The 24,748-nt window shown below is 52.2% G+C and overlaps 1 protein-coding gene across 2 annotated transcripts; it reads right to left on the bottom strand.

Annotated features, from left to right (window-relative positions):
* Positions 1–1,975: 1,975 nt before the first annotated feature.
* LOC120236321 (NADH-cytochrome b5 reductase-like) lies at positions 1,976–24,676 on the bottom strand. 2 transcript variants are annotated; one of them, XM_039239074.1, is made up of 7 exons: positions 24,623–24,676; positions 21,443–21,737; positions 20,380–20,528; positions 17,174–17,261; positions 13,614–13,718; positions 9,553–9,756; positions 1,976–6,004 (listed from the first exon to the last, which is right to left on the bottom strand). In XM_039239074.1, the coding sequence occupies exons 2-7, from the start codon at positions 21,632–21,634 to the stop codon at positions 5,801–5,803; spliced, it is 942 nt and encodes a 313-aa protein (XP_039095005.1). In that variant the 5' UTR covers positions 21,635–21,737; positions 24,623–24,676; the 3' UTR covers positions 1,976–5,800. The 2 variants fall into 2 exon arrangements, with proteins under 2 accessions (XP_039095005.1, XP_039095009.1); XM_039239078.1 differs by lacking the exon at positions 13,614–13,718.
* Positions 24,677–24,748: the final 72 nt, after the last annotated feature.

Genomic DNA, 24,748 nt, shown 5'->3' with positions numbered 1-24,748 from the left:
GTATATGCTCCAACTTGGGGTTGTATATTCAACACAATCGGCTTTGAGCCCAAATGCTATGTTCTTGTTGCAAGCACCCAACACCTCACTCCTCTCTTCCTCCCAGGTGCCTCTGAGGTCAGCCAGGCCGGGGGCCAAGTTCCCCCGCGTCTGGGTGGAAGAGCTGATGTAGTAGGCTCACTTGTCCCTGAAGCTGGCTGGTCTGGCCTACCCCCGGCCCAGTGTGCCCCGCTGGCCGCCAAGCCGAGTACTGAGATCAGGGACCTGGTTAAGGCTGTCACTCTGCCCCGTCATAAGCTAGCGTGCACCGTCAGCATCCAGAGCAAGGGCAGGATGACAGTGGTCCTCAGCCGGAGCCTGTGGGAGCCATAGGCAGATAGGTTTGCCACCTCCCACTATGTGAACCCCACGCTTTTCTGTGAGGCACTGCCCTATGCCATCTAGTTGCAGTGTGGCATGAGGGGTCCCAGACCCATGTGGGGCCCTGTGCTGGATCCCAGCGTGGAGAACTCTGCCCCTGGCTCAGCAGTCAGTGACCTGTGCCAACAGTACCCACCCAAGCGAGGCCAGCAGCCCCCGAAACTCACCACGGGGGACAAGAGAATGAGTATGACGTGTCTGCACAACCCCTCCTCGGGCCACCCAGACCACACACGCTGCCGCGTTCCTGTGCCTCTGGCTGTAGTCGTATCGACCACGCACAGCTCCCAGCTGGCAGTACATACAGATCAGAAGCTCCGAGGGGCAACTATCTACGTCTTTGATTAATAAAAAATGGGAGATAAATTAATAATGACTTAATACATGCAATTTGGGATCAAAATCCTCCAAAGCATGGGGAAAATAATAAAGAGGGGAGTTCTTGATAGTGAAACTTTTGAGAATGAGTGCTGTTGAGAGGCCAGCCATGAGCCAGGCTTGGCCGGGTCACCAGGGAGACCTGGGAAGGAAGGAAGGGACCGGCTTCCCACACCGCTCCGTGCCCCATGATGTGCTTCAGCCTGCATCCTCACACAACCCTGGGAGACTGCGCAACCATCCCCATTGTGTAGATGAGGAAACTGAGGCTCCGAGAGGCCAAGTTATTTGCTCTGGATACTTACAGGGTCAGCAAAAGATCTGAAACAAGATCTGCCTCATTGAAAAAGGAAAACAGGGGCGTCTGGGTGGCTTAGTCGGTTAAGCGTCCGACTTTCGCTTTGGTCATGATCTTGCGGTTCGTTGGTTCGAGCCCCGCGTCGGGCTCTGTGCTGACTGCCAGCTCAGAGCCTGGAGCCTGTTTCAGAGTCTGTCACTCCCTCTCTTTCTGACCCTCCCCTGTTCACGCTGTCTCTCTTTCTCCAAGAAATAAATAAAACATTAAAAAATTAAAAAAAAAAAAAAGAAAAAGAAAAAGGAAAACAAACCGAAAACCAAAAACCAAAAACCAGAGGAAGGAAAAAAGGCAGGAAAAGCAGAAGGACAGCACGGAAGCTGACTGCCACTGCGGCTCTTCCCTCCTAACTGGGCACTCGGACCAGGGCATGCAGTAGTGCTCGTAACAGTTTCAAATGGAAGACAGACAGGCCTGAAGGCATAAAAGGGCACAGCCCAACCTGAGGGGGGTGGGAATGAATGTCTTTAAGCCTCTGGTTTCTGAAGCACACTGACCAGGCACATTTAGTCTTCTTTTTTAAATCTTTAATTATGGAACGATTTCGAACACAGAAAAAGCAGATATTAGGGACCCCATCACCCAGATTCACCAGATGTTCGTATTTTGCCATGTTTGGTTCAAATGGTTTTATATTGAAGTGATGCAGGTATCAAAAGGAAAGCCCTCACCCCATGCTATTCCCAGAGGTCACCACCATCCTTGAAGTTGGTGCCCCCCTTCCTGAGCATTCGGCATTGTTTTGTGTTTTTAAACTCTCAAAGTGTTGGCATCTCACTGTACCTTTCCGTCTACAACTTGATTTTCACTCCCTTATTATGGGTTTTTTTTTTTTTTTGAGTCTATGTTGACACATGTAGGTCTAGTTCCTTCATTTTAGCTGCTCTATGTTGTTTTACTGTATCAACATAGAAGTTTATTTCTCTAGCCTCTTATTGATGGACATATGGGTAGTTTTGATTCTTTGCTATTTCATACGGTGCAGCAATGAGAACCTTTACACACATCTCCTGGTGCTCTCACGTGCCACCTATAACCTCTGTAACAACTGCAGCATGTTGGAAAGCGTGCACCCCTATGTGACCTTGTAGAATTGCTTACTGTCTTGGAAGCTTGGTTTTCCTCATCAGCAGGTGGGGGTAATAAAATAGCATGTATTTTGGTGGCCACGAGGTGCATGCATTTTGTACCCTGTAAAGTACCCCGTGAATATCCTCGGTTTGTCATGCAGGTACTTGGCACTCAAGACCTGCTACACCCCCTCCCACACTGGGGACACCGTGCACAGGCCCTGGGACGGACCATGGTGTGCTCACGTGCAGACGAGACGGTCTGAGAGGTGCAGCAACAGCAGGACACACAGAACCTGCTCGTTAATTGAGCCTGGAGTGGTGGAGGCAGGCACTGCTTCTGAGAGGGAGGGGTACTGAGCTAAGCCCTCAAGGGACCAGGAGGCAAAAGCAAGTGGAAGTGGGGAGGGTGAAGGATGGCCCGGGCGCAGAGAGCTGCAAATGTGAGGGGACACGCTGGCCAGAGAGCAGGTGCAAAGCCTACGAGGTGGGGGCGAGGGCCACGGACAGGCCAAAGTCTGGAGAGACGGGCAGAGCGGAGGTGCTGCATCCTAGGTCAACAGGGAGTCTCTGAAGGATTTGAAGCAAGGGAGTGACAGGCTCATATCTGCGTGTTGAAAAAGGCAGTCTGAACAAGCCCTGGAGATCTGCTGTTCAGCACTGTAGCTTCAGTCAACAATAGTGCACTGTGCACAAAAATTTGCTAAGAGGATAGCTCTCGTTAAGTGTTCTTACCACAACTGAAAGACCAGGTTTGGCTGTAGCACGGAGGGCGTGAGGGGACGAGCTGGGAGACTGGGGGCGGGGAAGCCGTGCAGGCGGGACACTGTGCGGGCGAACGCAGGCAGGGGTCCTTCTGCTGCCATCACCCCGACTGTGAGCACCCCCCGATGACAGGCAGTGGGGAGGGCTTCGTCAGGAGGATGGGCAGGACCGGCCAGCTGACAGAGCCTCCCCTCCAGGTCAAAGAGTCCGCCCTCATCCACCCCAACCAGTCCCCTTGCTGGGCTCACTTATCGCCTTGCAAGGCACCAGCTTGCAAGTCTCTGGATGATAGAGGCCCTCTTGGCATCTTGGTACCAAGGGCATGGCTGGGTTCCCACCAACGTCCCACGAAAGGAGACGCCGCCAGTATCCAAACTGCACGGACGCCATGTGGGGTGAGGGGAAGGGGAGGACGAGAGGGGCCGCTGGTTAGCACTGTGTGGCTGTGTCTAACATTCAAACATCTAACATATAAAATGGGGCAAAGACACAAAAGAACTGCCCCAGGCCACCATCTCTGAAGCGGGGACTCCCTACCAACCGTAACTCTCAGTGACAGTATTGCCTTTGAAGCCTCTACCCTCCGGGCAGGGGCATGTCCCTGGTCACCCAAGAGCTAGGCTAAAAGCCCTTGCCACCTGCTCTCTTAGCATCCGTGCTTCCCTTTCTAGCACACTCCTCCCTTTTAGAATTACGTTTCATTTCCGTATCCGTGTTGGGCTCTAAGCTCTGCAACAGAGCGACCAGAACTCATCTGCCATTTACTGGGGTTTCCCTGGTGCCAGAACAGAGTCTGGCTCGTGACAGGCCCTCCAGGAGGATCTGTGAGTAGCATCAGTAGGATGCACTGGGGGAGGGGACGCAGGTGGAAAACACTCAGATTTCAGAGGCCTGGAGAGAGAAGTGTCTTGCCCAAGTCACAGGGGATTTGGAAAGAGGTCACGGCTCCCACTTGGGACCTCTGAGTCTCAGCGCAGGCCTTCCCACTCAGTACACCGAGCTGGAAAGAGGCTGAGCAACAGACCAGTGTGTCCCAAAGCACAGTCCGTGCAATGCTGGTCTCAGAAGATTCTGGTGGGTAAAATGGTTCTGTAGTTAAATCAGCTTGGCAAATTCTGAGTTAAACAAAATGAAAAAAAAAATTCTTTACCATTGGACTTTTCAGAGCCTTTCATATGCTAATGTGCATAGGATTCTTGACGGAGGTCACAGGCAGTGTTCCCCATGCCTTTGAAATGTAGTTTGAGACCTTTGGCACCATCCCCCATCTGCTTGCCATGGTTGTTTAGTGAACAGGGCACAGCACGGAGATTTGCTGTGACTTTTTGGACATCGCAGGAAAACCTGACTTCACAAGCGGAAATAACCCAATATATCAATGGGATGAAAACAGAACCGCTCAGGTGAAGGTTGAAGGGGGCCTGGAGATCCCACCTGGCTGTCCCTTCACTGCTGCCGTGCCAGGAACCCTAGTGTCCTACAGAGCCCAGTTTGAAAATCACTGGTGACACAACTCCTGGTAGAGGTGGCATCAGGAGACCTGGCTTCTAATGCCAAGTCTGCCGTGAATTGTTTCACCCTGGACAAACCTCTTAGCCTCACTGGGCCTTAGTTTGCCCATTTACACAGCGAGCCCATCAGATGGGATGCTTTCTGGAGTCCTGAACGTCACTCTCTGGTGTGAGGAGGGCTGTGATTCCATGACTATAAAGTTCTAAGTCTATGATTCCACGGTTCTCTGATGCCGAGACTTCATGGCTTAATAGTCTGACTCTAGGAGTGCCCACTGGTTGGGCACAGTGGAGCCCAGGCGGTGGAAACCAGAATTCAGTACCTGCAGCGCGCTGCCCAGGAGTGCCAGGTCCCTGGGGGGGGCCGGCCCCACAGGGGATGGAGGGGCGGGGTGGGGAGGGCAGCGGGGGTGGAGCGGAATCAGCAGCTGCTCGGTGGGCAGAGCAGGGAGAAGGACCCAGGTCTCCTGACTCCTGCTCTATCTTTAGATCTCCATAGCAACCGTCACCAGGGCTCTGGAGGAGCTGAAGGCGGGCTGAGCTGGCAGCCCAGGGAGGAAGGAGGGGGTGTTTGTTTCTGTATGAATCTCTTTTGCTCAGGATAGGGCTCTGGGCTGGGCTCTTGAGACAGGGGAAGGGAGACAGAGAGTGAAGCCGTGTGCAGCCGCAAAGGCCTGGGACCAATACCAAATAAAAGTAAGCCAGGGCTCACCTCGCTCGGAGAATGCGATCAGGTCACAGAACCTGAGACCGTTGTCCAGGCTTGAGGCACCAGAGGCCCACAAGGCAGGTTCCTCCTCCAAAGGACTCTGAGCTACCCCTATGCTCATTCCCTAGACACTGGGCAAGCAACGTATCTGAGCCGGCCTTGGGGCCACAGCAGGGACACAGTTTCCAGGGAGAGCAGACTTTGGCAGACGGTTACAGGGCAGGGCAGACGGGGGTCCCCAAGCCCTCTAATCTGAGGAAACTGGCATGCTCGTCCTACACCTTCTCTGCCAACTCCTATCCATCCTGGGGCTTAGCATGGACCTGACTTCCTCCAGGGAGTCCGCCTGGACTCGCAGGCTGGTCGCTCTCCTCCCCAGAGCCCCTGCGGCCCCATCTTCCCCCCACACAGCAGTGCGTCTGCCTGAGGTGTTGGCCACCTGGTGGGGTAGATGAGAGGTGGAGGTGCACACAGGTAAAGACCTTCGCCTCGGTCGGTTGGACAGTTAGCGGCGGGGGAGGCCTGCTGACTGTGTTTTCTGACTCAAGTCCGTGCTTCTTCCAGTGTCCCAAGGGCTGGGCCCCGGCCAGGGCTAGAAGAGGAAGTAGGAGTCCTCAGCCAGGCCAGCGCACCGCAGGTACCTGGCCACGTCCTTAGTAAACTCCGCTGAGCCACAGACCAGGGCAAACGGCTTTCTCCGACAGGCGCCAACCAGCTCTTCGACCAGGTCCTGGGCCAGGCGGCCAAAGCGCGTCTTCTCCCGGAAACTCCAGGGAAGGTTCTCCAGGGACTTCTCCTGACACAATGAGAAACAGCGCAGGCGATTCAGAGCTCACACAGCCAGCACCGTCTACCTAACCAGGAAACTGAGGCAGAGGCCCTACCCCAGGCTGGGTGCTTCCTGGCACTGGCACTCTGAGTGCCCTCATAACAAGCGTGGGGGTGGATGATTGTCCCCCCCTCCCCTGCAGGCAAGACACAGGGAGGGGCAGAACCAGGGCACACATGAGGCAGCCCCCCTAATTCTCACTGCTTCCCAGGGGCCGCTGCACCTGTCACTTCAGCGGGATGTCTTCTCCCCAAGATCGTGGGTCTTTTTAAGGGTGTCTGCCACCATCACCCTGGGAACGCAGCACCTCTTCAGGTTTCAGTGATCACATTGAGCGAGCGAGCGAGCACTTACCGAGCGGTCACTCTGCACCTGGTGCTGGGCTAGGCCCTGGGATGTAGAAGCTGCTCTAAACAGACACCTTTCCTGGCCTTGCTCTGGCTGCGTGGATCGGGGATCCGGGGCAACAGGGCCTTAACCAAGAGGGGGCTATTTCTCACCCAGAAAGGCCAGAGGGAGCCAGGGCACAGGGCACCCCAGTGACCCAGGCCAGTCTTTCTGCCCCTCTACCTTCCCCTGTGGCTTGCATCCTCAGGATCACAAAAGCAATGCTCCACCCCTGGCTTACTGGGAGGAACTTCTCTTTTCCACATGTTGTCAAAGCACACATATAGGAAAGCGCAGCAATCAGGAAGTACACGTAGTTTGAAGAACTCTCATGGAGAGAAGAAACCATGTAACCAGCAGCAAAACACACAAGAACAGAACAGGACCATCATCTCTGCAGATTCTACTAAGGTGAGCTTCTAGTTTCTGGGGGAAGCAGAGAGACGGGGTTGGAGTCCAAGCTCTGCCACCATGTCCTAGCTGAGTGACCGTGACCTCTGTGAGCTACCATGAGGAGCACGGGCCTCTGTTCTCAGGTGCGCTCACAGAGCTTACCTGACCCCATGGCCCCTTCCCAGGACAGCACTGTGGTACTTACAGGGGATCCTCTCTGATGATATGGACCTTCTGTGCCCCCTCCATGCTCTGACCCACCCAAAGGGCCCTCGAGGCTGGAGACCAGCAGGGTCCACCGGCCTCACCCCTCCCTCCACTGCCCAATTCCCCCAGGCTAGTTAGGTTTGGCACAGCATCCTTCCTTCCCCAACTGCACACCCAAAGATGCGGCAGGTCTGGCTGTTGCTCAGGTGGGCTGCGGGGCCCATAATCAGTGATGGTGCAGCAAGGTAGGTACCATCAAGGAAGAGAGCCCAGGCTGTGACAGCAGAAACACCTACGCCAGTCTGGGGACTCTAGAAAGGTTTCCAGGATAGAGTCACGCTGCAGCAGGGAGCTGCGAGCGGTGAGTGGGCGTTAGGTGAGGAAGAAGGGAAAAGTGCTCCTGGAAGGGGTAGCAGCGCCAGCAAAGGCAGGCCCGGCGGCCAGAAAAGTATGATGCCCTCGCAGCCACACACAGACCAGTGACACCAGGACACACAGGAAGGGTGTGCCTGGAAACAAGGCCATGGAGGCTCGGGCAGTCATGCGGGCTTGGCTATCATCCTGAGAGCAGTGGGGAGCCACAGAAGGGCCGACAGCAGGGTGGTGGTGAGGCCAGGGCCGCCCTTCTAGCTGCACGGTGAAGGACACATTGGCAGGGCATGGCTGGAGGGGAGACCGTTGAGGATGCTGTGGCTGCTGCCTGGTGGGACAGGGAGCATCCTAGGTCAAGGACGCATGGAAGGGCAGGCAGCATCTCCCACTCCACTGCCCTTCACCGGTCCCTGCCACTGATAGCCAGCCCACTCACCTGCCCAGCCCCAGGCCAGTGGCCCAGGGCTGAAGGCCCTTTATTGCTGGTCAACTTTAACTCTGCCCTCAAACCCAGGCTCAATGCCAGCTCCTCTGAGAAGCCCTTGCTGCTTGCTGCCAGCATCCTCAACACCCTCCATGGCACCTATCCCGGTGAGGTGTTATGCTAAGCAGCAGTAAACGCAGGGCCTCTGGAGCATGAACACTTGAGTTCACGCCTAACTCTCCACCGACTCGCTGTGTTACTTTGGTCAAGGTTCTTAATCTCTCTGTGCCTTAGTTTCCACATCTATAAAACGCGCACAAGGGCAGTGTGAGCCTCCCAAGATTATGGTGGGGTTAAGTGGTGTTACACGCATAGAGAGCCTAGCAGCATGTCAGGCACAGAGAAAGCACTCGGTGAAGCTTTCCCTGTGGCTGTTGTCCCATATACAGGTGAGCACCTGGAGGGCAGGGGCAGGCTGTCTTCATTTCTAAATTCTGTGGTCGGCGGGGGTGGGGGGTGGGGGGTGGGAAAGGAAGGCTGGCCAATGGCCAGTGACTGCCAGGAGCCTGCCTTTCTGCCGCTCCTCCTCACTTCCTTGACCTGGCACTTGAGCAGGGCTGCACACCATCTTCATTCTCCTGCTTTCACCTCCTGCAGCTGCTAATGTTCACCAAGTACTGCCCTCTTGATGATCATGCCACCGAGCATTCTGCCCATGGATAGGCCCACAGACCTGGCTGCTGGGGAGCCTGGGACCCCTGGTACCAGGAAGGGAAACCCAATTTCCTGACCTCCCCCCCCCCCCCCCCCCCCCGCCGCCCAGTCACGATGTCAAAGATCGGGCTGGTCTTCAGCAACATTCCAAGAGTGCCTCAAGTAGGAAGCTGATGGGAAGGGTGCTCTGAACCACTGGGCGGTGAGGCTAACCTTGAGCAACAGAGAACAGAGGGGAGGCCCCAGCAGGGAACCCCAACCCTGAGGTGTGAGAAGGAGAAATACAGTTACAGACCCAGGGGAAGGCAGATGACTGAAGACCACTTAGGGCCTGGCTCGGAATAAGGAATGAGATGGCCCCCTCCCACGATGGGCCAGAGGGCAGGGCCTGGGCCTGGTGGCCATGGAGGGGAGGAGGAATCAGGGAAGAAGAGGTCAGGAGGTGGAGTTGCTTCCAGTTCAAGTATCTGCAGCTTGCAGAGTTTGGAAGCCGCTTTCCCCCCCATGCAGGGGCAAAGTGGTGCAGTGGGGGCCCCAGGAAATGCGGAGAACCCAGACCCAGCTTACTCCGCCCATCGTTCATAGAGCGCATGCCTCCTCCGTGCCTGGTACTCTGCCAGGCACCAAGGAGGGCATGGCGATCCAGACACGCGAGCCCCACCTGAAGGAGCTTTTCACAGCCTAGGGGACATCTGTTGCCTAGCCCACTGACTCCACAGCCAGGCCCCAGCACATATGCCTGGTGATGCCAGAGGGCAGACGGCAGGTGGCAAAGCACGGTGGGGAGGGCTGGAGCTCAGCCCTGACTTCGCCCTATCCAGCAGCATGGATGGGCTGGCACCTTCACCTCTCTGAGCATCAGTTTCCTCATCTACTCAACAAACATGACCTTCCTTACCAGGAAGGTAGGGGTTCCCACTGGTGGCAGGGGGCTGGGAGGCCCCAGGGGATCCTCAGGACAGCTACAGGGGGGCACCACAGAGTCCATCAGGGAAGGAAGTCACCATGCTGGGCTCACCTGGCTGAGTACAAAGAAGGTACGGACATTCCAGAAACGGGCCTGCTCCTGGAGGAAGGTTTTCAGGTAGATGCCCTCGAAAGTCTTGAAGCAGCCGACCAGGGTGACGAAGGTCTCATCCTCTGCGTTGTCAGTTATGCTCTGCAGGACAGGCACCATGGGGGCCAGGCCAGTGCCTGAAGCCAGCATGAGGAGCTCACCGTACTGGAGGACAGAATGGGTATATGACAGACCTCAGCCCACCCACCCCCTCTAGGGACTTTTCTTGGGCATGCAGCAGCCGCACAACACCCATCTGAGCTCCCCGCTCCGCATCCTCCAGGAAGCCATCCTTGCTTGTGAGGTCTGTGGAAGAGAAATCATGCAATTTGGAGGCTGAAGTGGAGCATAAAATGGGGTAGCCCATCCTCTCAGTGGCTCAGTTGCTTTCCTAAGCCAACTCCACAGGACTTTGCACACTTCTCTTGACAGGTAGCTCCCTACCTCCCAAGGCAGTCAGCTCTATTACAGGCTGACTCCCCTTGTCAGGAAGGTCTTTCTGCCTCACCCTTAATGGAAACCTGCTCCCACCAAAGCCTTGCCCACCACCCCTATCCCAGCTCTGCTCCCTGGGCCACCTTCTCTGCCCCAGGGCAGCCCTGTAGAGATCTGAGGGCCCTGGCATGGATGTCTGAGGCTGCTCTTTTCCAGACTGTGATACTGACTATATATATGCACCCAGCGTAGCAGTGGCACAGAAGAGCCGCGCACTGTAAGTGAGCTTCTTCCCCAAGAGGCCTCAGTTCCATCGACCCGTCACTGAACCCATCTCCTGGCTCTAGAGCTCTGAAGTAAGGGTCATCTTCTTTAAGGTCAGTGCTTTAAAGGTTAGTGTCTGACCTATGCAGCAAGGTGTTCATTTCCTTCATTCTAGAGATCAGGCCTCTGAGACTGCAGTCCAGGTTTTCACCTTGGACTCTTTATCGAGAGCCCATGCATTATCACACTTCCGAGAGTATCAGTCCTGCAGACCTGGGTATAAATTCCCAGCCATAGCATCTGATCAAATGCTTTCACTTCTCTGGGCCTTAGTTTCTTCATTGGTAAAAAAAAAAAAAAAAAAATATATACATATATATGTATACATATACATATATATATATACATATATATACATATACATATATATATATACATATATATGTATACATATATATATGTATATATATATATGTATATGTATATATATATAAAACAGCACCTCCCCTCAGTAGCCTGGATCCCAAAGTGGTTGTGAGGGTTAAACAAGAGCCATCAAGTGCCTGGTGTGGACCCTGGCACTCAACACAGTTCCATCCCTCCCTTCACTGAGCCCTGCTGCTGGCTGCCACACCCTGTCCAACCCCCACCCCCCCGGTCTTGGGCCTGCTGTGCTCCCCCTTTTTCTCCCATCACTACTCAGGGTCTCTTCCAGAAAGGCTTCCCCGAGCCAGTAGAGTATGAGGGGTCCTCTGCATTCCCGCAGCCCTCTGTGCACCCTCCTCACAACACTGGTCACACCGTATTGTCATTTGTGTGTGTCTGCCCCCCATCACACTGTGAGCTCCTGGGGACGGGACCTTGTGGGACCCACCTGTGGCCCTGCGCGGGGACCTGTAAATGTCTGCAAGGAACACACAGGCAGATGTCACATGCCAGTGTCATGGCTGCTGTGGTTGCCGTCTACATGAAGACTCTTGCAGAGCAGCACGGCAGGGCCAGGAGAAGGGACAAAGCAGTCCCACGTCCCCGTGGGAGCAGAACCAAGCCTCAGCCCATTTCATTGGCGCAATGCTTATGTGTGAGATGACAGCTCTTCTTCCTCACCGCCTGGCCCTACAGCCTCCCTGGACAGGAAGCGCGGGGACTCTGCAGGGGTGCCTGAGAGCCTGCACCCAGAAACGGTGGGCAAGACAGTGTTCATCATAGGGCATCTGGGTGGCTCAACTGGTGAAGTGTCCGACTCTTGATTTCTGCTCAGGTCGTGATCTCACAGTTTGTGGGTTCAAGCACTGCATTGGGCTCTGTGCTGACAGTACGGAGCCTGCCTGGGATTCTCTCTCTTTCTCCCTCCCTCTCGACCCCTTCCCCATTTGTGCATGCACAGAGGGAGAGAGATGGAGATCCCAGGCAGGCTCCACACTGTCGGCATGGAGCCCGATGCAGGGCACGAAGCCATGAACCGTGAGATCATGACCTGAGCTGAAGTCAGATGCTTAACCAACTGAGCCACCCAGGTGCTCCCAAATAAACCTAAAAAAAAAAAGACAATGTTCATCAGGTGTCCTCTCTAGATCAGGAGGAAACAGGGACAATCCTGGTCTCTGCTCTCAAGAGATTTGGGGGACACAGAGACACCCTCAGCTAAAATGCAAGGCTGAGCATGGTTTGTACCAGAAGCCCGCTGCGTAACAGCATTACAACATACACACCACACAGCTGTAAAATGGGGGTAGCAGTACCTAAGAGCTGTTGTGAGGATAAAATAAAATTTTAGCGCGGCAAGTGCTAACATCAGAGCCTGGCACACACACAGTGCCACACATGTGTTTCATGGTATGATTATACATAAGGACGTGTGTGCATGCCCTTGTACACACAGCTGTGTGTGGAAGAGGACTTGGAAGGTCATATGCCAAGGTACTAAGGCTGGTGTGTCAGGGTAGATGGCCTACAAGGGTTCTCTATTTTCTTCTTTTTGCCTTGCTAAATGGTTGTGTGGTTGGTTTTGCTTTTGGTAATGTACAAGGACCATAGTTCCAATAAAAAAAAAAACAATAGAAACTATTTTTATATTAAACAAAAATAATGGAGAGAAAGAAAGGATTCATTTTTTTCACTTGTTTTTGTTTTGCTTTGTTTCCTAATCATAAAGGTAATACGTGCTCATGGTGGATAACTTGGAAGGTATAATGAAAAAAACAAAAATCACCCATAATTCTACCACCCAGAGCCACAAACATTTCATTGCATTTTCTTTTCTTTTTATGTGTTTTTCTGTGCATTTAAACTTATTTGCCCAACCTGTTGTATATTAGGTTTTGTACACAGCGTCTGTCACCTGGTATTAGAACATAAGCATATACCATCATTTACAAACATAAGTCCAGGATAGGAGCACCTGGGTGGCTCAGTTGGTTAAGCGTCCGACTTCGGCTCCGGTCATGATGTCACGGTTCGTGGGTTCAAACCCGCGTCAGGCTCTGTGCTGACAGCCAGCTCAGAGCCTGGAGCCTGTTTCAGATTCTGTGTCTCCCTCTCTCTCTGACCCTCCCCTGTTCACGCTGTCTCTCTCTCTTTCTCTCTCTCTCTCAGAAATAAATAAAACATTAAAAAAAAATCCAGGATAATAGTTTATCAAGTCCCCATAACCCAGTGTACCTAACAGTTGCCCTGATGTTGGATATTCCGTTTCCTCCAATATCCTGCTATGACGAACAAAGCTTCAGTGTACCTGTGCACAGCAGACGGCATTTGGATTCTTTTCATTGGACAGACTTCCAGAAGTGGAATTACTGGGTCAAAGGATTTGAAGATACTTAAGACGCAGTACATGCTGCCAAGCCACTTTCTGGATATGCACTAACTGATGAGAAATTACTAATTCATCCTGGGCATATCGGGGAAGGATATAAATATGTCAGGAAGATGAGGGGAAGAGCCTTCAGGCTGGGAAGCAGCGGGCTACCAAGCGGAGAGCCATGGGCTGTAAAGGGAGCAGTCCTCATAGTTTTGTAGCTGGAATGTGAGAGTGCAAAGATACCTGAGGGCCTGAAGGTATAGGAATCCTGAGTACAAGTATGTGAGTGTGGATTTTCTAAGCAATGGGCAGCCATGGGCAGTTCTAGAGCATATGCAGGCAATTTTGTTTCTTAGTGCCTAGTCCACCTCCTCCCATGTCCAACGCCAAGGATGTTCCTGGAGTTGAGACTGGGCTCAGGAAGGATGGCACAGTGCAATTCTACAGCCTGAAATGTGAACACCGTGGTCCCTGGGGCTGAGCCAGGAGGGGTCTCCTGAGGACTCGGTGTGCTGGCACCAACCTGGTTCGGTTTATAGAAGAAGTCTCCAAATGGTCCTCGCCAGAAAGCGGTGTCTCCTGCGCTCCAGGACTTGACGTACCGGGACATCAGCCCAGTCTCGTAGCACTGGGAGCAAACACAGGGAGGCCTCACTGGGGCAGGCACATGCTCCCAATACAAACCACAGCAGCCTCAACTGTGCGGCCCTTCCCACAAGCCGAGTGCTGTACATGTATTATCTCATGTAACCCTCCCAGTCACCCCAGGGTTGGTACTGTCGTTCCCTATTTTCAGATGAGGCCTACAAGCTTATCCAGAAGGGAAACGGTGAGGCTGGGACAAGAAACACAGGACCGACAGCCTGACCTCCTGAGGTCTCAAACCCACACGACGACAGGCACCCTGCACACAGCATCACCGAGTAAAGAACGAGGTCGGAGATGATTAGTGGCAACTGGCACTCAGTACAGGGAGACAACAGAGGGTGGTGGGGACTGTGGTAAACTGGGGAGCGAATGAACGCTCCTTCTAAAGGAGGAGGACGCTGGGCAGATTCCAGGGTACAGTTTGTAAGGTTGATGATGTCATGTCTTCTGATTTTCCAAGAGGGGCGGGAGATACAAATTTTTATGCAAAACCACCCAGTTTTGAAATGTCAGCCATCAATTCTAATTTTTCAAACGCTGCGCAAGCCCAAACCAAATTTAATCATGTACCAGTTTGGAGGCCGCTCATTTTGCAACCTCTGCGTTGCCTGTCACCGCGTCCTGGCTGGATGAAAAAGTGGAGGTTGTAGATGGGATTCCTGCATGCAGGAGGGACCCCACATTTCCTGGGGGGCTGCCCACTCTGGGCCTGGCACCATGCTGCGGCTGCAGGGAAGGCAGCTAGACCTTCAGCTCCATGAAGGCAGCCAGGGTCTGAACCATTGGAAAGACTGAATACATATCTTGAATGAATGAATCAATCAATCCAATTCAGGCCCTCCCCTTAAGGAGCCCACAAACTCGGAGGGACTAAAGTCTCACACATGCACAAGACAGAGACTACCTAAAACTCCACAAAAAGGACAGAGTGCTGAGAGAGCCCTGAGGAGGTGCCGTCACTTCCAATGCAATAGGATCAGGGATGACTTCCTGGAGGAGGAGGCATTTGAGCTAAACCATGCAGGCTAGGCAAGACTGCATTCCTTGGGGATAGAAGCAGGAAGGCGGAGAAGATTCTGGGCATCAGGTGTGGTGTGGTTAAGGGAAGGAGAGCCCAAGACACAAGTGTGAGGAGGAGGGGGAAGTGCTGGTAGGCAGGACTGGAAGGGTGTCTGGAGTGAGATTATACCCAAGCCTGAAGGAGATGGAATTTGGGTCACCAGACATGCTTTTAAGAGCCCACAGCTACCTGTGGGAGCATCCCCGACTTCCTTGGGCACCATACGCATAAAGCAAGCACAGCCGTCAGCTCTCCTGCAAGAGGTCTGGGAGGGAGGCTACAGTTCTCCTAACCTGCTGGAGGCCCGTCTTGGAGCACATCTGCTGTCTGGCCCCGGTCTCGGGGGAGGCGCAGCCCAGGCTGGGGCTTCTCGGCCCTACAGCGCAGACAGCACTCAAGGAGAAACGAAGGATTCTTCTGTGTCTCCAGCACTCGCACAAAGCCTGCTCAGGATGTACTTGTTAAACAGAACTGACACTCGAATGTCTGTTCTTCCCCTTGGGATCCTATTACCCAAGGGGCCTTGCGACCATGATATCATCAGTCTGGGCATCAGTTTCTTTTTCTGTAAAGTGGGATAATAAGACCCGATCTGCAGGATGGTTATGAGGTCAAAAGGGGATGATGAATATAAAGAGCTAGACGCAGTGCCTGGTGCCCAGAAGGTGCCTGAGAAATGGGAGCTCCTCCTTCCCATCCGCATGGAAGGTAAACCTAAAAAACCCGACCGCCTTCCCAATTTGCAAAGCCATTTCCAGCTCTTCCCAGCCAGTGGCTTAGGGATAATTAAGCATCTCTCTAAAGAGAGGCTTTCCGGTAAACGAAGGAGAAAATCAGCCTGCAGCTGGGACAGACCCAGCTGCCCTGAAGAATGGTCTCCAGGCTTATCCTTTCAACAGAAACACACCCAGACAAGTAGCCTGGGGAAGCAGGCCATTTGGAGAGGATTTGCGGAATCTCCCAGACAAACAGTTGCGTGGAGAAGGGATCTCATCCAAGCTTATGTGTGAGGGAATAAACACTCGGGCTTTGACTGAAGTCAGGGAAGACAGGAGCCAAAGCAGTGCTGGGGTCCTGGAGGCAGGAGGCTCACTGCCAGCCACGCTGCTTACTACCTGTGGAGGCCTGGGTCCTCCTGGGGTCACGGTGTACTTGTCAATGAAAGGGGAATGATAATTCCCACTCTACCAGGGGAATAAAGGATGTGAAAGCGATTCTTAAATATCAGTGTTGCCTAGGATTCTGTTTGGGAAATGACAGTGTAGACTATCAGGTGGACTTGTACGAAACTACGACTTCTGTAAGTCAAAAATGTTAGAGTATCAGCAATTTCACGTAGTTCAATCTAATTATTTTTCCACATAATTGGACCCTCAGGCCCTCTTATATACATCTGGTGCCCAGGACTTGGGTCTTGCAGGGAAGGGAGGGATTTGTAACCGGCCCATTTTGTTCAGCTCATCTCTGCCAGGTGCCCCGCCCACCTTGGCTGCCCCAGGAGCACCCCTCCTTCTGCCAATCAGACTGGGTACAGTTCCCACAAGACCACACTCCGTTTCACACCTCCCTGCCTTTGGTTAGCCGTCCCCTGAGCCTGGAATGCCACTCCCTACCACTGCCAATATGTACTCCATCTTCAAGGCCCAACTCAGATGCCCCAGCCCCTGTCTGCCTGCCTGAGAGGTGGTCTCAGGTTGGTTCGGCTCACTAGGTGCTGCATGTCCCACCTTCTCCTGCTTGCCTCCTTCTGCTCCAGGACAAGTGACTAACAGTTCCCCACACCGTGCCTCCTTTGCCATTGCATGGGCTGTTGCCAGCACTGAACTGCCTTTCCACGTGCCCCTCTGAGTCCTCCACACCTTAACCTCAACGTACAGCTCAAATTCACAGCTTCTGCTGGGAAGCCCAGCTCCCCTCCCTGTGCCCCCAGCTGCCCTGAATTGGATTGGGGCCATCTATCACATCATAGTGTCCTGGTCTGGCCCCTTGTCCAAGGGTGGGCATTGTATCTGACTCATCTTTGGATCCCAGCAACCAGCACACAGTCAGTACCAGGCTTGGTTCCCCCTTGCCCTGGGCTCAGTGCTCATTCTCGGTGATCAGGTGAGCAGGTGAGAAGGAACAGTGTTCCCTTTCTCAGTCTGAGCCTCCTTTTCATAAAATCTGTCTCTGTTGGTGGGTCAGCAGCCCCTCTTCCCCAGAAAAGGAGTGAGGAGAAGGCTTTCTTCACTGTCCCTGCCCTTTCCTCAAGCCAGCCTCCTCCCATGTGAACACTGGCTCTTCCCACACGGGTGGGAACTGCCACACCCCAACCACGCTGCCAAATGGAGGTCCAGTCCATACCATCTTAAGAACAACTGCGTGGGTCAGCTCACCTTGATTAAAACTTCGAAGTATCCTTCTGCGTTGGCAGGACTGATGGGCGTATAGGCTCTCTGAATTTCTAAGTCATCCACTTTCCCTCTGAGAAAGAGAAGTATATGGTCAGGCAGTCAGCCAGTCATTCAACAAACTCTTATAGGTAACTACTCTGTGCCCAGCTGGTGAAAGCTGGGGCCCAGTCCTCTCCAGTGGTCCTCACTGAACATGGAGCGGGAAAAAGGTACACGGGGCTCCCCCACTGTCATATGCTGGCTGTGAGATCCAGGAAAGTCCCTGGTCCCTTAGCTGCCCCTTCTGTAAGGTGGGAACAACTATTTGTGTCCCTGTTGTGTGGTTCTACCAGGATTACAGATGGGAAAATCTTTTTTAATTTTTTTTTAATTTTTAAAAAATTTTCAAATGTTTATTTACTTTTGAGAGAGAGACATAGAGTGCAAGTGGAGGAGAGGCAGAGAGAAAGGAGATGCAGAATCTGAAGCCGGCTCCAGGCTCTGAGCTGTCAGCACAGAGCCCGATGCAGGACTTGAATCCATGGACTGTTGAGATCATGACCTGAGCCGAAGTCAGAGACTTAACTGACTGAGCCACCCAGGCGCCCCCAGATGGGAAAATCTTTAAATAGTCCACTGAGGATGGGAGTTGATTTGAGGACATCACTGTGCTTTATCCTGACCTCTTTTTTTTTTTAATTTATCTACTTAATGTTTATTTATTTACTTATTTTTGAGACAGAAAGAGAGTGGGGGAGGGTCAAAGAGAGAGAGAGGGAGACAGAGAATGCCAAACAGGCTCCACACTGTCAGTGCAGAGCCTCACACGGGGCTTGAGGCCGCAAACCATGAGATCATGACCTGAACCAAAATTAAGAGTTGGATGCTTAACCTACTGAGCCACCCAGGTGCCCCTTCCTGACCTCTTCTTGACCATAGAATGTGAAAGATAAAGACTAACACAGAACACTTACTACCATGTACCAGGAGCATCAGAATTAGAAGGATGCTCGAAAGTGCCCTAGTCCAAAGCCTGACCTTATGCATGAATCCTCTCTACGATGTTATCAACAAGGCGGCCAGGATGATAATCAAGAGTAATGATAATAGCGGCCACGGGCACCTGGGTGGCTCAGTCAGCTAAGCATCCGACTTCAGCTCAGGTCATGATCTCGTGGTTCACGAGTTCAAGTTCCTTGTCAGGCTCTGTGCTGACAGCTCAGAGCCTGGAGCCTGCTTCCGATTCTGTGTCTTCCTTTCTCTCTGCCCCTCCCTTGCTCATACCCTGTCTCTTTCTCTCTCTCAAAAATACATAAAACACTAAGAAATTTTAATAAAAAAAATAATAGCAGCCATATTGTATTAAATGCCTGCGATGCACCAAGCATACAGTATGCATTATCTCATTTAACAAACAATAACCTACTTGAGGAAACCGAGGCTAAGGATGTCACTTGCCTGAGGTCACACAGCTAGAATTCATCCTTAGCTCTGCCTGACTCCAGAGTCGAGTTCCTCACACGACACCCCAGAGCTTCCCAGAAGGACTCAAGCACTCCTCTTTTGAGTCCTACTGTGTGCAGAACTCTCTTCTCAGAGGTATGCACAGATTAAAAAGGCCCCATCCTAATGTATCAAAAGCAGGAAGCCAGACAGAAATATTCAATAAATGCTTCAGGAACAAACAAGGAAATAAGGAACAGAACACACGGCGAGGCATGGATGCAGAGTACTGTGACATGTTCTACTACAGAGGTAAATACTGCCGTGCTACAGAGGAAGGGACCACTCTCATCCGGGGAACTCAGAAGGCCTCCTGGAGCTTTTGATACGCAGGCCACTGAAAGGTGAAAGTCAGAATAGGAAGGAAGTAATTCCAGGCAGAAAGAACAGCCTGGGGCAAAAGCTCAGAGGTAGGAAATGCAGAGCAAGTCAGGAAGTGGGGAGTGGATCATGAGGCTGGTGCAAGGCACAAGTGCAATGGAGGAGTGGGGAGAACTTGGCAGGGAAGGAAGCTTGAGCTTCAGGGAGCTTCCTTGGAGCCCCGAAGGTATCTGAGTGGGAGCAACATGGTCAGCTACACGTGTTAGGAATGTCACTGGAGAGAGAGTGGAGGAGAGGGGCCAAGCTAGGGGCAGGGACTTCTGGGTATCCCTATTTACGGACGGAGGGCTGCATGCAGCTGCGATCTGCCCCAGAGCCACTGGGGCAGTGAGCTGTAACGACAGCAGCCAGTCCACAGGCCAGATGCACTGGACACAAACACCAGGGGTTGGCATGAGGCAAGTGGCTGGAGTGTGCCCAGCAGTAGGATATGCCCTCCTTGTCCCCTGGCTGTACCTTCTGTCTGCTTTGCTGGCTCCTCCCCCTCCTGCCAATACCACAGGAGCCAGAGTGCGGGCCTCTGTCCTTACCTCTTTCCATGCCACACACACTCCCAAATGTCACCCAGGTGCAGGCCAATGAGTCCCACACCCACATCTATAGCTCAGATCTCTCTGCTGAGCCTCAGACCCATATAGTCAACTGTCTAGCAGATGCCTCACGCTGGAGGTCCTAAAGGGCCTTGTCTCTGGGCAGGTCGGGTGGGGTGGGGGTGGGCGTGGGGTGGTGCATGGGGTGGGGATCAAGATGGGCAGAGAGGGTAGAAGTAGGCAGAGGAGTGGTAGAGTGCAGCTAGGGAGCCAGGCTGTCTGGATTTGAATCCTGGCTGAAGGACTTATTAGCTGTGTGACCCTGGGCAAGTCCCTTATTCTCAAGGACAAGTGTCCTTTCTATCAACTGGCACTAACATTAGGTTAATACCACAGGCTCTAGAGCCAGACTCCTTGCCTTCAAATTCTGGCTCCAACTTTCCTAACTGTGTGACCTTGGGCAAGTTACTCAACCTCTCTGACTTCAGTTTCCTCCTGAGCATGACGATGGCAGCTACCGCACAGGGTTTGGTGAGGATGAAACGAGTTCCCAGGTATGAGCGCACAGAACTGCACCTTGGAGAGAAAATGCTATGAAAGGGTTTGCTGCTGCTGCTGCTACCAGTTACTATGAAAACACAATCCCAGAACCCTTGGAGTAAGGCACCATGATGCTTATTTAAAAAGTGATAAATGGAGGCTTGAGGGAGGTTAAGCGAGTTGCTCTAGGCTGCACAGCTAGCAAATGGCAAAGTGGGGCTGCAGAGCTTTGGCCCTGCCACCATTTGAGCGGACCGTAGGATGAGGTGCTGTCCGGGCCGCAGGCCAAGCCGGCTGTTCCTGGGCAGTGCAAACCGAACACGGTAAGTGTCCTTGGTGAGTCTGTCCACGGCACTGATGCGGAAGGCCAGGAAGGTCTCTGGGCTCAGCTTGGACAGGCAGCTCTGCAACAGGAAAATGCCCAACAGCTAGGACCTGGGATTCAACAGACACACAAGCATCCACAAGCACCCTTCTCGTTTTCCGCAAGGGCAGGCTATTTCTGCCAGTAAGTTTTCTGTACAGTGGAGAGGAGTCCCACCTCACTGCCCTTTCGTGCTCTGATCTGAGAAGGCCCAAACATTTCACACTGAGCTCACCCTGCTCTGAAGCCTTCCATGGCTCCTTCAGCCCCGGGATATAAAGTGCAGCCTCTTCAGCTGGGCACTCCAGGGCCCTGTGGATGAACATCAAGCCTCATTTTCTCTCTCTGGCATCAAATGCCAAACTTTTGTCTGTTCTCCCAAGAATACCCTGCTGCTTCCTATCTGGGAGTCTTTATTTGCTCAAGCTGTGCCCTTTATCCAGAGCATTCATCTCCAGTGTATGAAATACCTACTCATCCTTCAAATCTGCTAAAATTCAGGTTTGCAGAATTTACAAACTGATGGGACCTTAAGATGATTCAATCCAATATCATTATTACCCATGTGGGGAAACTGAGGTCTGAGTGGTAGTGGGCTTACTTGTCCAAGGTCATACCCAGAGCAGGAATTCAAATTCATGTCGTCTAAGTCTCAGTCCTCTGCCTTTAACACTCCATCTACCTGCACCTCCTCTCGGAAGCCTTCTATGAATGTCATGACTCACAGAACTCTCTCCTGTAAAATGCCCAAACCCCATTCACTCCCGGGACTTCCCCATGCCCCAGCTCAGAGTCAGGTTTTAAACTTGGATCTGTCTGCTTCCATGAGCACACTCTTTTCTCTCTGCTGTGCAGTCAGGGAAAGCGTCTCCACACAGGTGCCCTGCACAGGGCAGACGCCAGGCGGATGCTGCCACTTGGGGCCCTCTTATCAGAGGAGCAGTCCTCCCTCACCTGTGGCTCCTCCCCACTCAGCAGGCTCCTGTCGTTGCTGGCTCGCGCTGCCTCCCACCTGGCCAGCTCGCGGTGATAGAGATCAAACACACAGGGCGAGCAGCCACTGCCACAGCACTGGGAGGGCAAGGGCTCCACGGGCCGGAGCTGCAGCCAGGCTTCCTCATCGTCACCCTCCTCCCTCTCATCCATCCTCCATGGGGCCTGGGTGGCCTGGGAGGGACAGCTGGGTGCTCTTCCCAGAGCAGGTCTGCCTCTGTGAGGCCACAGGCCCAGGCCCTGCTCCTTGGTCAGCCTGAGAGAGGGAAAACATATGGGTTATACTCAAGTCACCTCTATTCCTCCTACACTCCCCGAGGCCTGCAAGTGACAAACTCTGCATGAGCATGGGGACAGGGATGAATCAACCCTGAGATCTGCTGCCTGGAAGGGGGGACAGACAGGACACAACAATCAGAGCTGCCAACCAGACTTTCCTGACTCTTCCTGTGCTTTGAGTGCTAGTTTAAGCACTTTACATAGAAAATCTCTTTGAATTTAAAAAAATATTTTAAGAGATAGGGCACCTGGGTGACTCAATCGGTTAAGCTTCCAACTTGGGCTCAGGTCATGATCTCACGGTTTGTGGGTTCAAGCCCTGTGCCAGGCTCTGTGCTGACAGCTCCGAGCCTGGAGCCTGCTTTGAATTCTATGTCTCCCTCTCTCTCTGTCCCTCCCCTGCTCACACTCTGTCTTTCTCTCTCTCAAAAATAAATAAACATTAAAATAAACAAGTAAATGATACATCATAGTATTTATGTACATCTTAGTGATTATAAAATTATTAAAAAGGAAATTAAAATGTTTAGAAAAGAACCCCTTTGTAACTACAACATACTCAAGTACAAAGAACCTTGCTAGCAACCCAGAAGCCAATCATACGGGTCCCTTCCTGATCACCTCCCATTCCCCACAAGATAAGCATCATCCTGACTTTTGGTATAATCATTCCCTTGCTTTTCCTTAGTTTGGCCACATTTGTGTGCAAATTTAACCACTATGGTTCAGATTTGCCTGGTTTTTACCTTTATATAAATGGAATTATACCAACATATTCTGTGTCTTCACTCGGTTTCTTTCACTCAGGCAAGTCACCCACCAAATTGCTGCATTTTACTTAATCTTTATAATGAGGCTAGTACTAGGGATGTCATTTTATAGGTGGAATAACTGGAGTCGGCGGCGGGGGGGGGGGGGTTAATAACTTACCCCAAGGTCACATAGCTCCTAAAAGACAGGGATGTCCTGTTTCTTGGTTACCAATCACCTCCCACGATTCCTCCCCTTTAAGACCTTTTCGATTTTTCCTGCTTTCTGTGTCCATTTACACAGGAGCTTCCCATGGTCCCGAGGGATGTTTCCAGTCTCTGCCTACACCACCCATCCTCACACCTGCCACTAGCTCCAATCACACCAGTCTCCCACTTAGCAAGCTTTAACAGCTCCCCATTGCCTACTGCCTTGAATCCAATCTTCTTGCCTGGTGCCCCATGCTTCTTCTGATCAGAGCTTGTCCAAACTCTCTTACCACTTGGTTTTAGAAGGGTAGTCCCTCTGTGCACAATACATCTCTCTCTTATACAAGAAAGGGTTTGGTTTCAGAAAACTTGGTCCTGCTGTTCGTGAGTGCTATGATTTCAGGAGTGTTGAGCAGGCTGCAACCCCCTTGAGGGCAAGGATGGGGTCTCATTCTTTCTATATTCTACCACCAAGCACAAGCCTGGCATATGGAAGGCTCCAGTGAATGGGGAATGCTCGTTCAGCTTATAAATAAGGTCTGGGAGCCAGGCACAGTGCTAGGTGCTGGGATACAACAGATGTAAATCGTACATGGGCTCTCTACATAAAGACATAAAGCTTGCAGCCTAGCATGGTGTTACATCAATTCAACCCGTTTTTATTTTGTGCTATGGACCAGGAATGTATTATGAGCAAATGAAATCTGGAGCCCTCTTTATGCTTTTTTTTTTTTTTTTTTTTTTTTGTACTCCTAAAGGTTTTACAAGATAAGTGAGATAAGTACAAGCTCTGTTACCTTTAAACTGCAATACAGCATGAGGGTTATTCCTATCAGTATTTGTATTTGCCTTAACTTAACTTCTCTGTGTCTTGATTAGTCTACTTTCTTTGGTATTTTGGAAATTGGTAGAGATGTTGGCCAAGTCTATCATGAACTTTAAAAACCTGCTTCCTGCCAGCTCCTAGCCTCTACTTTCCAGTCTAAGAAGCATTACTTCTAAGCCAGGACTTGACACACGTTGTTGCCTCTGGCGCGAGAGGACTCTCCCCACCCCTTGGGTTTTCCTTAAAGGTCACTTCCTCTCAGAGGCCCACCCTGAACCTCCCCGTCTCATTTCTATCATGTACCCTATTTGTTTCCATTATGTACTGATTCATTTAACGGCTGTTCTAGGGGCAGGGGATAGAACAGTGAGGAAACCAAACCCTGCACTCACGGAGTTTATATTCTGTGGAATAGACAGTCATTAGACAAGACCAAAATGGAAAACACAGCATTTAGTGTTAAACGCTAAAAAGAAAAATAACTGGGGAAAAAGAATAGGAAATATACGTGCGTGTTGCAATTGCTTATTTATTTACTAGCTTTCTGCCCATATGCTCTACATTCCATAGCTGTTTTACTCACCAACGCAAACCCAGCGCTCACCACAGTGCCTGACACATCGCAAGCAATTGATGTATGTACAAGAAGTAAAGAACGTCTCCATAGCTCTGGGTTAGCTTCTAGGAGGTCGATCGGGAAACTCCAAGGAAATGGGAGGAAAGTAACTCCCACTTGTCTCTGGGGAAGTGGCGTGCAGTCGGATGCGGGGCTGGTGTGGTGGACAGGGCCACTCTCAGGATCGGGGAGTGGCCCGGTGGAGACGGAGCAGCAATGAGTAGTGGGTGGTGAGACAAGGAAACTTCCAGTGCACCCACTACGAATGGGAGCTGTGCGGGCGCGCTAACTTAGGCATTTCGATCCCTATTTTTACAGTAAGGGACATTGGGGCTCAGAGGGAAGTGCCCTGCCCAAGCCTCAGCTGCCCGTACGCGGTCAAGGTTGCCCTCAATTCAGGTTTGAAGTACTGGTGTTCTATCCATAGTCCTATCCCAGCCTCTACTACCAAGACCACTCACCTACACACCTGCGCCTCTCCTCGAGAGAGGTTACTTCAGGTTCCGCCCCCTCCGGGGAGGCGGGAAGTGCCTAGCGGGTCTCACCTATAAGAAAATGAAAACGGTCTGAGGGGTGGGGCAAGGCAG

This window comes from Hyaena hyaena, unplaced genomic scaffold, assembly GCF_003009895.1.
Source record: "Hyaena hyaena isolate Hyena2069 unplaced genomic scaffold, ASM300989v1 scaffold_5, whole genome shotgun sequence".
Taxonomy (NCBI): domain Eukaryota; kingdom Metazoa; phylum Chordata; class Mammalia; order Carnivora; family Hyaenidae; genus Hyaena; species Hyaena hyaena.
This window is presented reverse-complemented; position numbering and strand designations above follow the sequence as displayed.

What these genes read in the sequence shown, in the direction of transcription:
- LOC120236321 (XM_039239074.1), bottom strand. Translation starts at nt 21,634, where the DNA reads ATGGATGAGAGGGAGGAGGGTGACGATGAGGAAGCCTGGCTGCAGCTC. An exon ending in TGAGTGGGGAGGAGCCACAG is followed by an intron (nt 20,529 to 21,442) that starts GTGAGGGAGGAC and finishes TTCCTGTTGCAG; the next exon opens with AGCTGCCTGTCCAAGCTGAG. An exon ending in CCTTCTTTGTACTCAGCCAG is followed by an intron (nt 6,005 to 9,552) that starts GTGAGCCCAGCA and finishes TCATTGTGTCAG; the next exon opens with GAGAAGTCCCTGGAGAACCT.